General features: G+C 41.7%; 1 protein-coding gene across 11 annotated transcripts in view; it reads left to right on the forward strand.

Moving 5' to 3' along the window:
- THSD7B (thrombospondin type 1 domain containing 7B) overlaps window positions 1-16,747 on the forward strand; it is a 646,019-nt gene that overhangs the window by 478,948 nt on the left and 150,324 nt on the right. For all 11 annotated transcript variants that reach the window (XM_081005543.1, XM_081005546.1, XM_081005545.1 and 8 more), the window contains 2 exons: window positions 12,984-13,178; window positions 16,230-16,464. In XM_081005543.1, the coding sequence (XP_080861669.1) occupies window positions 12,984-13,178; window positions 16,230-16,464 (430 nt within the window). The remainder of the gene's footprint in view (window positions 1-12,983; window positions 13,179-16,229; window positions 16,465-16,747) is intronic.

Raw genomic sequence — 16,747 nt, forward strand, 5'->3', positions numbered from 1 at the left:
GAGACCTAGGGTTTTTTTTGGGGGGGGGAGTTATTTGTCCTGTCTTCACGCTTTTTATGATGGAGGACCGCTGTAGCCACCCCCATCAACACGTTCTCAAGATGGAGGGGGAGGGAACAGCTGCAGTCACCTGCGGTTCCTGCGCAATGTTTGCCATCTTGCCAAAGGTTGCAGGCAGTTTTACCTGCAGCAATTGCATGTTGATTGCCCTCTTAGAAGACAAAGTCCAGCAACTGGAGGAACGTGTAGCTACGCTCCAAAGAATTAGAGAGCTGGAGCTCTTCTTGGAAGCAACAGAGCACACCGTCTCCACCAAGGAGGAGACGGGACTCCCCTGAGAAGGAAGCTAGTTCACCAACACAGGAGCCAGATATATGGAGAAACGTGACTCAAAGAAGTAGGAGGCCCAGGGTTCGCTCTGATTGTTTAGAAATACACAATCGCTTTGAGGTCCTCTCCCCTAGCATGGAAGACGAAGAGCAGACTCCATTTGAGGATCTCTCCCTCATTACAGTTGATCAGGTATAGGAAGACGAGCAGCAAAGTCAGTCCTCAGGGAATGTGCAGGCGACCTTGGAACGGACAGCTCACGGAAGAACCCCGACCAAACCTAAAAGGAGGCGTGTAGTGGTGATAGGGGATTCCCTACTGAGGGGGACAGAAGCAGTGATCTGTGGGCCTGACAAGATGTCTCGGGAAGTGTGCTGTCTCCCCGGGGCTAAGATCCAAGATGTAACTGAATGACTGCAAGGAATCATAAAACCCACTGACAAATACCCCTTCCTCTTGGTCCATGTGGGAACCAATGACACTGCAAGCAATAGCCTCCAGAAGATCAAAAGAGACTATGAGGCTCTGGGCAGGAAATTGAAGCAATTAAATGCACAAATTGTCATCTCATCTGTCCTCCCAGTTGAACGACGTGGCCCAGGGAGAGAGGGAAAAATAGTGGAAGTGAACAGCTGGCTTCGCAAATCCAAACAGGAACAGTTTGGATTCTTAGATCACGGACTGCAGTTTCTTGAAGATGGACTTCTGGCAAGCGATGGGCTGCACCTCACAACGGTTGGGAGGAATGTTTTTGCCAAAAATCTCAGAAACCTCATCAGGAGGGCTTTAAACTGACTGATGTGGGGGAGGGAGACAGTGCTCCTGAAGGTAGGAGTCTATCAATTGATGAAGATGATCATCCAAATGTCATAGACCAAATGGAGCAAACAGCACGCAGACCTAGTGGTGGGAGGAAAAAATCCTAAAATAAGAGACACGGGGGAATGATTAATGGACTTCAATGTCTGTACACTAATGCGCAAAGCATGGGAAATAAACAAGATGGGCTTGAGCTCTTGGTACAGCAATCTAAATATGACATAATAGGCATCACTGAAACCTGGTGGGATAAGTCCCACGATTGGAATGTAATAATGGAGGGATACAATCTATTTCAGAGAAACAGACCAGACAAGAAAGGAGGAGTGGCGTTATATGTCAGGGATGTGTATACCTGTGAAGAGATCCAAGATTTAGAACCTCAAAGCCAAAGTGAGAGCATTTGGGTCAAAATTAAGGGAGAGAAGAATAACAGTGACCTCATTGTGGGAGTTTACTATAGATCCCGGAGGACATAGACGATGCCTTCCTGGAACAGATGACCAAGCATGCAAAAGGAAGGGAGATAGTAGTAATGGGGGACTTCAATTACCCGGATATTTGTTGGATGTCAAACTCAGCCAAGAGCATAAGGTCAAACAGATTCCTCACTGGCCTTGCAGACAACTTCATTGTCCAGAAAGTGGGAGAAGCAACAAGAGGAACAGCCATTTTAGATCTGGTCCTAACCACTGTTGATGACCTGGTTAGTGGGGTAGAAGTGGAAGGATCATTAGGCGCGAGTGATCATGCTCTTCTGAAGTTTACTATACAGCGGAAAGGAGCAGCCAAGCATACTAGGACTCAATTTCTTGACTTTAAGAAAGCCGACTTCATAAAACTTAGGGAAGTGCTGGGTGAGATCCCATGGACAGTAATACTAAAAGGAAAGGGAGTTCATGATGGCTGGGAGTTTGTTAAGAGGGAGATAGTAAAAGCACAACGTCAGGCAATACCAATGAGACGGAAACATCGAAGGTACCTAAAGAAGCCAGGGTGGCTATCTAAAGAACTTTTAACTGAGTTAAGATTAAAAAAGGATGTGTACAAAAAATGGAAAAGGGGGAAACCACCAAAGAGGAATTCAAACAAATAGCCAGCACGTGTAGACACAAAGTCAGAAAAGCTAAAGCACAGAATGAACTCAGGCTTGCTAGAGAGGTTAAAAACAACAAAAAAGGCTTTTATGGGTATGTTCGTAGCAAAAGGAAGAGCAAAGAAACAGTGGGGTCACTCAGAGGAGAAGATGGTGAAATGCAAACAGGGGACACAGAAAGGGCTGAACTCCTCAATGCCTTCTTTGCCTCAGTCTTCTTCGATAAAGAAAACAATGCCCGACCTGAAGAATTTGGAGCAAATGATTCAGCAGAGGAAACACAGCCCAGAATAACTAAGGAGATAGTACAAGAATACTTGGCTAGTTTAGATGTATTCAAGTCTCCAGGGCCAGATGAACTGCATCCAAGAGTATTAAAAGAACTGGCAGATGTGATCTCAGAACCACTGGCAGTCATCTTTGAGAATTCCTGGAGAACAGGCGAAGTCCCAGCAGACTGGAGGAGGGCAAATGTTGTCCCTATTTTCAAAAAGGGGGAAAGAGAGGACCCAAATAATTACCGCCCAGTCAGTCTGACATCAATACCAGGGAAGATTCTGGAGCAGATCATTAAGCAAACAGTCTGTGAGCACCTAGAAAGGAATGCTGTGATCACCAATAGTCAGCATGGATTTCTGAAAAATAAATCATGTCAGACTAACCTGATCTCGTTTTTTGACAGAATTATAAGCCTGGTAAATGAAGGGAACGCAGTGGATGTAGCCTACCTTGATTTCAGCAAGGCATTTGACAAGGTGCCCCACGATATTCTTGTAAAGAAGCTGGTAAAATGCGGTCTTGACTATGCTACCACTCAGTGGATTTGTAACTGGCTGAATGACCAAAGGGTGCTCATCAATGGTTCCTCTTAATCCTGGAGAAGAGTGACTAGTGGGGTGCCACAGGGTTCTGTCTTGGGCCCGGTCTTATTCAACATCTTTATCAACGACTTGGATGATGGACTCAAGGGCATCCTGATCAAATTTGCAGATGACACCAAACTGGGAGGGGTGGCTAACATCCCATAGGACAGGATCACACTTCAAAACGACCTTGACAGATTAGAGAACTGGGCCAAAACAAACAAGATGAATTTTAACAGGGAGAAATGTAAAGTATTGCACTTGGGCAAAAAAATGAGAGGCACAAATACAAGATGGGTGACACCTGGCTTGAGAGCAGTACATGTGAAAAGGATCTAGGAGTCTTGGTTGACCACAAACTTGACATGAGCCAACAGTGTGACGCGGCAGCTAAAAAAGCCAATGCAATTGTGGGCTGCATCAATAGGAGTATAGCATCTAGATCAAGGGAAGTAATAGTGCCACTGTATTCTGCTCTGGTCAGACCTCACCTGGAGTACTGTGTCCAGTTCTGGGCACCACAGTTCAAGAAGGACACTGACAAACTGGAACGTGTCCAGAGGAGGGCAACCAAAATGGTCAAAGGCCTGGAAACGATGCCTTATGAGGAACAGCTAAGGGAGCTGGGCATGTTTAGCCTGGAGAAGAGGAGGTTAAGGGGTGATATGATAGCCATGTTCAAATATATAAAAGGATGTCACATAGAGGAGGGAGAAAGGTTGTTTTCTGCTGCTCCAGAGAAGCGGACACGGAGCAATGGATCCAAACTACAAGAAAGAAGATTCCACCTCAACATTAGGAAGAACTTCCTGACAGTAAGAGCTGTTCGACAGTGGAATTTGCTGCCAAGGAGTGTGGTGGCATCTCCTTCTTTGGAGGTCTTTAAGCAGAGGCTTGACAACCATATGTCAGGAGTGCTCTGATGGTGTTTCCTGCTTGGCAGGGGGTTGGACTCGATGGCCCTTGTGGTCTCTTCCAACTCTATGATTCTATGATTCTATGAAGTGGTGGTGGTGATGGGCAATCTATTGGCACTAATGGGAACTTTCCCCCAAAGTTCTGTAGGCACACAGGAAAGATATAAGGTACAACAGGGATAAACCTTCCGTTTGGTGCAGTAATCCCAACAGCAATCTGGAGTCAGAGCAAGAGGGTGTACCTGTAATTAACGAGATACAGGGGCCGGGGGAGGCACCTGCACACTATGCATTCAGTCTACTTTGGTATTTATCTATTTATTTATCACCGTTCTTTATATGCCACCTTTCAGGATACAAATGCTTCCAAGGCAGTTTACAACTAGCATCGCTGCACATTTTAACACACACCTCCATTAACATGTCACAGGTCATAAAGATCCCTTTCAAAAGGCAGCTGGTAGTATATGGCCCTGTGGAGAGGGAAGGGAGAAAGGTTTTGGTTATTCCTTCACCTTCTCTCCTCACATGGCCCTTTTCGGGGAGGAAAGAGGAGTCTTCCATGTTCCCGTTCCTCCATCCCATGTGTTTATCACCTGTTCCCTTGATTCTTCTGTGTGTGTGTGTGCTGAAACAGGCATGTAGTTTTATTTCTCCCTTTGTCGCATATTAAGTCTTTACTACTTGTTTTCTACTTTGTCATTTCCTGCTTTGGCTGTTCTTTTCTTGGCTTTTCTATTATTATTGTTTTTTTATTCTCCCTTTCTGTTGCTGGTATAGTGATGGGGCCAAAGCAATTAGATTTACTTCTCACCCTGCTGGTTACACTGACAAACTGACAATGCTTCTCACAGAAGTTCTTAAGTATGGATTGGCATTAGCAAAAGTCAGCGCCCAGGTAGAAATTTCTGTGAAGTGTGACATAGACCTTCCCGTTGGCCGTGCAGTGCAGTCAGAGGAATAAATCTGTACTCAGACTTATTAGCGTTTGATTTGGTGTCTCAACATGGAAAAAAAGTCAATGGCGAGATTACAAAGAGCTGAGTACATTTATAGATAGCTGTATCAAATCAATCTTACACTCCTCAGTTCTGGCGTTGTTGTGAAATGTTTAAATGTAACAGTTCCATTAGCTAATTAGATGTCTGGGGAAATACTTTTACCCTGTTAAGCCTATTTATGCTGAAAGATTTGAAATTGCTATTAGTAAGCAGGCAAATGGCAACTTTGATTTCCCCATCTCCTCCCCACTCTTAAAATTTACTACTATCTACTGACATCTTTGTTATAGACAAGCAGTTACTCAAGGTTTATTGGCATTGTTTCCAGAGATTTAAATGAGATATAAAATTTTATAGCAGCATAGTATTTTAATGACTGTTTCATTATTTTACATGGAGGGCATGAATGAATAGAAGGAGTAATATTGATGGACAGCATGTCATTAGAAGATACAAAAAAAAGTTCTGTGAGTCATTTATGTGCAAATTAGGGTCTTTTGTGTTTGAGGGCTTAGTTGCAGAATTATATATAGTCCAATATCTCCTAGTGTAACAGGGCAAAAGAGAATCTATGTGCCATATATATCCTGGAGAATATATATTTTGATATGCTTAGCATAAGTTGACTCATCTGCTGGATCAGGAAGTATATCGAGACTTCCGGGTTGGCGCCATCGGCAATGGCGGAATTCCTCTGACCGGGAGGAATTTGCCCCGTGGAAAAATTGGGTCTGGCCGCCACGGCGAAGGCGGAGACCCGTAAAAATAACAGGCGGGAGAAGCCTGTGAATGTGGGATTCGGTGGGCACTTTCTGCGCCTCCCCTACTCGCGGGGAAACCCGTTTTCGGGTCTCCGGAGCGACGTGGGGTGAGTGGCGCAGTGCTTCGAATCGTCTGCTTCTTCCACGGAGCGAAGCCGCACAGCCGTTGCCAGAGAGCACTGACTTTTTCCTGTGGACAATTTGACCTTAAAGTAATTACCCGTGAGTAGAGCTGAAATGGGAGAATTGGATTTCTAAAAGTATAATTTGGTATCGAAGCGGGGAGGTTCAAAACAGGAAGTCCGCCTCCCCCTTTTGTAAATAGACTGAGGCAATGAAGTTGCAAGCTGGAGTCCTGGAAAGTCTTTTGTAAAAGATTAAATTTCCATCGGTAAAGAACAAAACCCCCCTTTAGAGGCAGGAGAAGAGGGGGGGAAGTTGCGGACTGAATATGCCTGCAGGAGAGAGCGAAGAGATCTAAAACACCGCCGCTCTGACCCTGGAAACGGGCTGCTAGTAGGTTTGACGTAATTTGGAATGTTCATTGACAGCGTTTAGAACGTTCATTGACAGCTAGTTAAACAAGAGAAATACATTGTTTCTACTGTTTCCGGCTGCTTTAAAAAGGAGTAAAAGTAACTGAAAATTGAAACTAACTTGAAACTAATTTTCGGATTGTTTAAAAGAGGATACTATTGACTATTGCAAATAGAAACTGTTTCCCCCTAGTGGAAGCCTTTGAAACCGGTTGCTTTACAAGAGCTGGACTAGGGGAATTTCCAGCTGCAAGTTAAAAACCGTGAGACTCTGGGACTGACCTTGATCTTTTAAGTGTTATGGTAAATGGAAGAGGAAAAACAGACCAGTCAACTGCTGACAAAACATTAAGGTCTGGGAGGACTTGGCAACAATCCAGGAGAGGTTCACCATCAGGCCCTCCTGCTTTTTCTGAGCCTTTGTACCAGTATATGTAAAACCAAGAGAAATGTTGACAGAAGAGGCTCTAGTGGCGGCATTATTTAAGATAAATGATTCATTGGATCAGCTTCACAGGAAAATGGACACGATAAATGCGAAAGTGGATGTTTCAATCATTAAAACTAACTTAAATATAGAAAGTATAAATAATACTAATATAGAAACTATCCAGAAACTGACACAGGAACCTATTTCAATACGGCAAACTGCAAAGGAAGCCAGGGAAAAGGCTGTTGTTGCTGAATGTAAAGAAACACAACTGGAGAGAAAGAGCAAGAGAACCCCAACCCTACAGAAGCAACTTGATGAATATAAGTTGACGCTTGCTATGACTGAACTCAAAGAAAAACAGAAGAATTTGAGGATTAGAGTTCACCTTTGGTGGACATGCCCAAGGATTAAGACACTTTGGGAGATGATTCATAATGAAATGAAAAAGGTATTTAAATATACCTTTTTGAAGAAACCAGAGGCCTTTCCCCTGGGCATGGTCGGCCAATTGGTGTTAAAGAAGGATAGAACTCTTTTCACGTATGCAACAATAGCAGCAAGAATACTCATTGTGAAGTATTGGAAGACACAAGATTTATCTACCCAGGAAGAATGGCAGATGAAGTTGATGGACTATATGGAATTGGCGGAAACGACTGGCAGAAACCCGAGACCAGGGAGAAGAGACGGTAGAAGAAGATTGGAAAAAGTTTAAGATTATTTATAGAAATATTGTAAAAATAATGAATGTTAGAAAAATGTTGGAATGAAGTTATATGGCTTTAGTAGAAATGCTATAAGGAATTAAGTATAAATAGACTAATAGAGTATTAAAGGGAAAAATAAGATTAGAATATGTTAAGATAATTATAGGATAGAAAACAGAGGAAGATGGAAAGGAATTGCTGAAACAATTAATAGAAGTGGAATACAAAAAGGGAGGTGTGACGAGGTCATGGAAATAAGGGAATGAAAATTAAGATATTGAAATTGTTTTGTGTTTTAAATGGTTTGCGTCTTGTTTTGTTAATCTTACGTTTTTTCTTTTTTTTCTTTGCTTTTTCTTTTTTCTTTTTTCTGTTCTATTGTGTTTAAATGGTTGGAAAATCAATAATTTTTTTTTTTTTTAAAGGAAGTATATCATATGCTTTTATGAGCAATGATCCAAGTGCTGCTAGGCTCTTGCTCTTACTGCCCTTTATACTTGGAGTGCCCTTTAGGAACACCTGGGAAGTGGCAGGTCCCTCCATATCTTCCTTCCTTCAGTTCATTCCTCAAAGCCTGCTTCTGCTAAAAAGCCTTTTGTTCAACCTTAAATCTTCATCCCCAACTAGGAATGAAAGAGGATTTTGTCCTGTCGACATTTTTAAGTGGACTGACCTATTTCGCACCTCTTGGACTTGTACACAAATCAGGACATAATTATATTATTCATATTGCACAGTTCTCTGAATTTTGTGGTGCAGTTCTCAGCTCAAAAACATTTAAAAAACTGTTTGGATAAAATATATTTAGAAATGTGTACATTAAATAAAATGCATATTTGAATTGCCATGGGCTGTAAATTGACTGATCCATCTAGACCCTGTCCACAACTGTAATGAAGTTTTAATTATGTGTAGCTGAATTTGTGTGCACATTTGCCCCGTTACGCACCCTGGATGCGGGATTGCACTGTGGTCTAAACAACAGAGCCTTGGGCTTGCCAATCAAAAGGTCAGCGGTTCGAATCCCCACGACGGAGTAAGCACCCATTGCTCGGTCCCTGCTCCTGCCAATCTAGCAGTTTGAAAGCACTTCAAGTGCAAGTAGATAAATAGGTACCACTCTGGCGGGAAGGTAAATGGCGTTTCCGTGCGCTGCTCTGGCTTGCCAGAAGCATGATGGCCACATGACCCAGAAGCTGTCTGCGGACAAACGTCGGCTCCCTCGGCCAGTAAAGCGAGATGAGCACCGCAACCCCAGAGTCGTCCGTGACTGGACCTAATGGTCAGGGGTCCCTTTACCTTTACCTTTTTACCCTTGCTTCTTCTACTATCCTTTCAGTCTCTTTGTTTGTCAAAATGTAGACTGTCTTCAGACAGGACTAAAAGTGACAATAGATTCTGTACTAGCAAATGCAAGTAACAAATTCCTTATTAGTGTTGTATGTAGCAATGTGGCATAATCATGCAGATGCTGAGCTTTTTAAAGGATTTTACCCCAGGACATATACTGCCACGGGGGCCAGATTAAATCGACCAGCAGGCTGGATTAGGCACCCTGAAAAAGACTTTGGACATGCTTGGCATAATGTAATGCCTTTTTACATGACCCATTCATAGGAAAATGGGTGAGGACCATGTTATGATGAAGTGAGACTGAAGACTGCCCAATAAACCTCTCACTGGAACAGTAAGCCTGCAACTTTGACACATTTAACTTATGTGTATTCAGCTTTATGTGCTTGGGAATAAACAAAGGAACAAACAAAGAAACAAACAGGGACAGGCGTCTAAGAAAAAATACTTTCGCAATCCTACCCACAATTGAATGATGTGCTTTGGCTATACACAATCCACACCCCCCCCCCACACATCCGCCTTGACTAAGGATACAACCCCAATACCTTACCTGCCAAAGTTGTGACAATTGTTATGAGGAAGACAAACCTCCAGATGGGCCCAATTTGTCTGGAAGAAAAATTCAACCTTGACCCCAAGTATGGCAAGTCGATGCTTCCATTTTTGTTGTTTAGTTGTCTTAGTTGTGTTCGACTCTCCATGACACCATGAACCAGAGCATGCCTTGGAAACACTCACTTTCTTCTCAAAGCTTCTCCTTTTTTTATGTCCATGGAGTTTTCTTGGCAAAATCCTGGAGTGGTTTGCCAGTTCCTTCTCCTGGCTTACCAGGCCCCATCTGGGAAGCACACCCCTGGACCCTTCTATGAGATACCAATTTGTTAGAATGGGGTGGGGGTGGGAGTCCCAATTCCCCCATCTATCTTTTGGCTTTAGGCACGATCCTCAGAATATAACCCCTGTGCAAGTTGCAGGCTTACTGTATTTCTAGTCTTTTTAAACAAAAGATTTCTGTAATTCATTGGGAGAGTGGCCCATACTTACAAAACTTTTGAGAAAATTTTGCATTCTGCACTTGTTACACATCTGGAAACTTAATTCCCACCACACTTGAATAGAATTGCTTGAAATCACTTGAGTCCCAAGATCCACTTATATTTTTTTCAGTAGGATCCGGTCTTACTCGGGTGGTTTTAAATATGCCTTGTGGATGAGAGTCTTTCTTCCTTTTTTTCATACCAAAATATTCAAAATGTTTTCAAGAGTGATAGATTTTCAATCACATCTCTTTCTCCTACATAAAAACAAAAGCATATATTTTCCCCAAGGCCAACTTAGGTTCCTCTGCCAGAAGCTATCCGCTGTCTTGTAGGTACCACCCACACAGATTGAGCCAAGTGTTAAATATGGGCAACTCATTCTACTATGAGTGAAAAAGAAGAGATGGAAGTAAGTCTTCTGTCTGCTGTAGACCATAAACCTGACAGGAACTGACTATTTTGTATATTACTTGTAAATAGAGATGGTGAAACAGAACAGATTTTCACAGTTCAGCTACTTGCTGTCTCCCCATCCTACTTTTTCCCTGAAGGACTCCTCACAACTTCCACCTTGACCCCAGTTCTCTGAGATGTGGTAACAACTGCCATACAGGCAGGATGTCAAAATGCTTGCAAAGACTATAATGCTAGCATGACTTGTAGAGGCAAGCACATAATTGGTGCACGGTTTAAGAGTTCCTCTTCTCTCCCCAACCCCAAACCCTTAGCTTGCTCAGCTGTCAGCTCAGTGTTGAACACACAGAGTGCTGCTACTGAAATGGGCCATTCAGAGAGAATGATTGAATAGAGGTAGATGGAGTGAGAGAATCTTTCCAAACACGTCACCAAAAAGATTGATACTCATTCATGATGAGATGCGTTCCTGTAGGAGAGGGATTTTCAAACTTAATTCATCTTTCAGCAGGCTAGAATAATAGTATAGCGATTAGGCAAGTCAAATTTTGTCTGATCAGCAGAGGCATGCATATATATATAGAACACATCTTGTAGTGGGATTGCCTGCTCAATTCTCTCTATTACTCCCCATAATGTGCTTGAAAAGTTTTATTCATACTTTGGGGACTAAGAGGCTGTCCTCATTTAGGAATATGAATGCAGAAATTACTGCTGCACAATTGACAGCTTTAAGCACTTCCACTGACTTCCACTTCCACTCATTTGCAAGCTGGTATATGCATGTTGCCCCACAAAAGCAATAGAAACCTTTACCCTCGACTTTATAATTCTTTGCCAAGCAGCTTCATGGTAATCACAACTCTAGTTTCCAGTGAAGAGATGGTTTTCTTCTGCAGTTGCAGTTCTAAGTTTTATTGCTCCCCAACTCCATGTTTAAATGATTGACCTTGTTGGTTTGATCTTGGGTTCATAAAAGATAACAAAAGCTTTGCAGGTATCCTAAAAGGAGGAGCATTCAGAGTGGGAATGTTGTTCATAAGGGGTTATAGATTTGAGCTTTTAAAGAATTCAAACATGAGAATCATCCAAGATTCCATAGCCCATGATCAAGTCTCTTTCCCTGCCCTTTTTATATATTTGCATATGTGTTAATGTGTACTGTTGTGTCAGAGTGTAGCAAGGGTTATGTTTGACAAACCACAAGTATTTCCTTTACCCTTCCAGATTAATATGTGCATTTCTATTAGTGTTGAAGCATATATATTTTTTAAAAAAGGAAAGAATTTATTGAATGTCTGCTTAAGGCTTGCAGCTCACTAGACATGATTTCCTCAACACTTCATAAATATCAGTTATATACTGAATATCCAGCTTTTATGAAAATGTTGAAGAAATTCTTCAGCATCTTTTCTAAAGTATACAAAACAGAAGGAAAGAAACTGAGGAGGCCATCTGCTGGTGTGCATAGGAGAGCTGAGGGCAAACACAGATGTTTGAGAATAAGAGGGCATCTGGGGTGGAACTAAACATTAGGAGAAATATATGAAGTAATGTTAGCTATGTTTGCCCATGAGAAAAATTCTGAAGTACAGTACTTGTTAATTAGGACAATGGCCAGTTTGTATTTATTCCCCCTACAAAAGCACCCTGTTTATTTCACCTCAGGATGGAGGCGGAACTGAGTAACAGCTGTTGCATTTGCAGAGACAGGGCCTCAGTCATTATGAGACTCTTATTTTCCATGAGGCCCAGGTGCAGCCTGAAAGGGCCTCTTTTGAATGTCTGAGATCTCCTCTCCCTATTGAAATCCATTTTGTTAGTTTGAGCCCAGTTCTCCAATCTGTTAAGGTCATGTTGAATCCTGATTTCATCTTCTGTGGCATTAGCTACCCCTCCCAATTTGGTGTCATCTGAAAATTTGAAGAGTATCCCCTCCATTCCTTCATCTAAGTTGTTTATAAAGATGTTGAACAACAACAGGTCCAGGACAGAACCCTGCATCACCCCACTTGTCACTTTCCCCCCAGTGAATGGTCCATGAGGAACGATTCATGAGCACCTTTTGAGTTCAGCCTGCCAATCAGCTACAAATCTACCTAACAGTTACTTTCTCCCTTCCTTCATAACAACTAGTGCCAGTTAAGACATTTCTTAACATGCTGTATATTTTCTGGAAATGCCAGTAGCAGCAAGTTAGGTGCAGTGATGGCACAGGATCATGCAGCATGATGATGTTTGGAATGTAGGGTTGGTTTCATTAGATATCATGAAGAGCGATGGGTCTAAGACATAGGGCTGCCTGTGGCCTGTTTTTCATTTTCTAAATGTCACATGAAAAATAATAAAGTTTTAATTATTGTGAATGTGATGCAAGGTGAACAAGAATGTGTTCTCACACGTTCTACAAGAGTCCTCCAATCTAGAACAGGCAGCAGAGGACTCCCACTGGTAGTGTTTCCATAAGGACAAATCCCAGAAGTCTGATCATAAAGAACAAAAGAAGCCCATGAGGTTTTGTAATTGAAGAGGGTATGAAGTGCACACGTGAAACATACCTTGGCATCCCTGCTGCAGTACTTCTGTGAACCAATCAAAGTCTTCTCCCTGCCATGCTTTCATATTGCTACGACTACTCATATATTTTAAACTGGTCATATTCTTAACACAGGCTTCTTCTTTTTCTCTTCCCATTTTGTGTTGATTTTAGGTGAGGATGTGTCAGGTGATCTCTGTGCAGACTCCCCTTCACCTTCCAAGACCATAATATGTGAAGTACCGTGTGGAATGGACTGTGTTGTGACTGAATGGTCACAGTGGTCAACTTGTTCTCACTCATGCACCAGTAAAAATGCTGAAGGCAGGCAAAGCAGAACGAGGTCAATACTGGCATTACCAGGAGAAGGTGAACAGCACATCTCTTATGGCTATTTCTTTGTTTTCCTTACAGACTTCCTGTGGCATGGCAAGGTTAGGAACTGTATGTACCAGAACCATGGGAGTCTCATTTGGTACTTCCTTATTCATTGAGGATAAGACTTTCCCTCTTGAAGGATATGCTTTCAAACTATTTTGAGTCCTTGAACCAGTAGCAGACTGCAAATGAGTAACATTACTTTCTTCTGACATGGCTTCAGATATGGCCCGGAATGCTACAATACTAAATATCTGAGGTGGATGTTAAAAACCTGAAGAGCTGTTCTGGAAACTCTGCCTTATACGTTAGCTTTCCTCATGGCTGTATGTGTTGAAATGTGTTATTTTTAATATAACCGTAGCGTGTTCTCTCACCAGCATCAAAATCTTCAAAACGTAGCAGCAGATAGGTGCTGCATTAGCAGTTGAATAGTGGTACCCTGTGATCAGTTAAAAACACCCAAAAAATGCAGTTGGGAAAGAGCAAAGTTATGAATGCACATGCCTAGGATTATTAGATTAATATTTTTTAAATGAAAAAAATATAGCATTATGTATATTGCTGTGTGGTGAGGAGTGATTGTGAGTTGTGCCTCCTCAAGGTCATGTATCATTCCACATTTTCCTAGAGAACTGTTTGGATTAGTCCCCAGCCCCAGTGAAATAAGAGTAATTAATAATCTTTATCACTTGAAAAGAATTTTCACCTACAAAGCTCTGTACAAATATTCATTAATCCATTCTGTTTCCAAATTGTTTCTGATAACATTGAAGTCATGAGTTAATGAAGCTTTTTAATATATCAGAATATTTGATTTTTAAACAGATAAATTTACATAGAAAAATTAATTAAATGATGATGCATGTTCCTAATAATATTGATGGTAACTGTAGAGCCATAAATCCGAGAAAGCAAACTAAAGACACAGTGGAGGAAACAGTGTTTAGCTAGGGCCAAATATTTTTCTGTGAAAACTTAAGTGTATCATTAAAAAAATGAATGCACATATTGGAATACTTAAATATTGAATTACACATTAAATATTTCATAGGTTAATTCCTTTGCAGGGGCATGGGATAATTAAAGTCTGGAATATGTAATTTCAAGATCATTCCATTTGACTTCAGTGGTGACCTGTTTGTTCTACTTATGGAATTAGGGAAGGGTAGTGTGCTAGCTTTTAATGGCCCCAAATATGTCTGAAAACAGTACAGTGACTTTGAAGGTTTAGAAGAAGCAATGAAAAGCAGTTTATGCAGTGTTGCCAAGTACTGATAAAGTGGACAAACAGAACAATGCTGGTTAGATCAGGGGTTTTTATTGGTTTTTTTTTTATAAAAAAAAATGTGAAACTATGGTATTTTATATCATAGAATCTTAGAATTGTAGAGTTGGAAGGGATCCTGAGGAACATCTAGTCCAACCCGCTGCATTGCAGGAGTATGCAGCTGTCCCATATGGGTCTCGATCCTGCATTATCAGCACCACACTCTAATCAACTGAACTGTATGTTTTTATATTGTGAGTTGCTTCAGGATGCCTCATGGGAAGTGATCCATAAATGAAATAATCATTTCTCTGGCCATTGAGTATCTTGGCTGGGGCTGATGAGACTTGGAAGGGTGCCAGCTTCTTCACCCCTGGACTATAAATTTATACAACCACTAGGTGAATGCCTATCATCATTTTGGATTGTGGCATTTCGGATTCATAGGTATACATTTTCAGGATGAATTCTTAGGGGTGGAAACACCTTCTGGGTGGCATTCTGGACCACCTTTTTCCTAATTTTTATGCAAAGGCCACACATAGTACTTTCACATCTACAAGATATGCAGTTTGCTATTTGTTGGTGCAAAATGGCATCAGCTGGGCATCTTAGGGAGTGAAATTTAACAATTTGAACCTTTTTTCTTCCTCCATAAGAACAGCTTAAGAACTTGGAAATCATAGTTTTCCAATGGGAATTATATCACTAAATTTTTCAATAAGTATGCAGAACAAAGGAAGGTTGTGTTTCGGTAGGCACTTAATTTACTTGGTGCTTGTCTCTGCCTCACTATCCCCCCCTTGTTGTAAGTGGTGGTGGTGGTATTGTTTATATGGTCATTTGAACACTGCAGCCTCAGGAAAGCAATGGCAGTAAAGATAAGCTTGTGCATCTATAGTTTTCTCCAAGTTTCTTTGATGTTTGGTATTTCATAGAACTATAATTAATCACCAGCTAGGGAATTCAGTTTTATCAACTCATACCAAATTCAAAGTTGGCTCTGTGTGGCTCCATTTTCTGCTACACTTTGTAACTTAGCATACAGACTGAAAAATCAACAACAGATCCTGTGAGTATTCCACAGAGTATGCATCAGGTCTTGTATCCCAGGGCTGCTACTTGAGGACAACAGCTCACTGTAGTGATAACATGTTCAGATCCCAGTCTTAGCTCCATCATGATTGTTGTAATCGGTACTCATTGCTACCTCAGTGCTCTTTGTCAGCTTGTATGCTGGAACTGTGTTGGGCAGCCAGTTTTGGGTCTCTGTACATGGAATACTGAAATCACTGCCATGTGTCTCTGAAGCTTAAGTCAATGTGCATAGGCTTCCAGAGTGGATGCTTATGACTTATAATAATGTATGGCTCAAATAAATGGCAATTATGTTATTTGAGCAATACTTGATTATAAGTCATAGGATCATGAAACTAGTATCATAAGTTGGGGAAATTGTCCTTTTGTGTGTGACTGAACACAGCATTGTGCAATACAGGCCACTTCCATTTTGTGCACATTCAAGGCACACGTGATGGATGACATGCACACCACTTTTTGCCCCAGAATAGGGCGGGCTTAAACGCACCCCACCAATGCGCACTGTGACCCAGAACACAACCCCCACGCAAATGGGGAGTTACCTGTACTAGTTCTTGGAAGACCCTTTATTGCAGCAGGAATGCAACCAGTGTTTTACACACACACACACACACACACACACACACACACACACACAGACTGCTACACACTGTTGCTTTTATTCTATACAGGTGGAAAGTCATGCCCTCCTAATCATGCACTAGAAGAATATCGTACATGCAACGAGCACGCTTGCAACCAGATCTACTGGGAAACATCAACATGGAGTCCCTGTTCAGAAAACATATTGGTAACAGCTCTGAATGCTACCATTAACTGGAATGGTGAGCCTACCTGTGGAGTGGGCATGCAGACGAGGAAGGTCTTCTGTGTGAAGAATAATTCTGGCCAGGTCCCAGCCAAAAGGTATTGTTCAGAAATGCATGGCACTGGAGACACACCATGTCCATAGTCTTTGGTTTCTAACTAAATTTCCTTCAGACCTAAGAATGTCATTGTAGAAGTGTCAGTTTGCTAAGATGGTATGCAGACCACCACCACATGACTCTTTCTTCTTTCTGTACTGGTTGGGTGCTTCTGGGGTTTGGTGAACAAGGTAATACTAAGCTAGGCTGCAAGAGGTGAAACAGACAGAGCTCTCTATCCACTTCATTCACTTAAAGAGGCTGCTGATTTAATGTAATCTGTT

This window comes from Podarcis pityusensis, assembly GCF_964106645.2.
Source record: "Podarcis pityusensis genome assembly, chromosome: 1".
NCBI lineage: Eukaryota > Metazoa > Chordata > Lepidosauria > Squamata > Lacertidae > Podarcis > Podarcis pityusensis.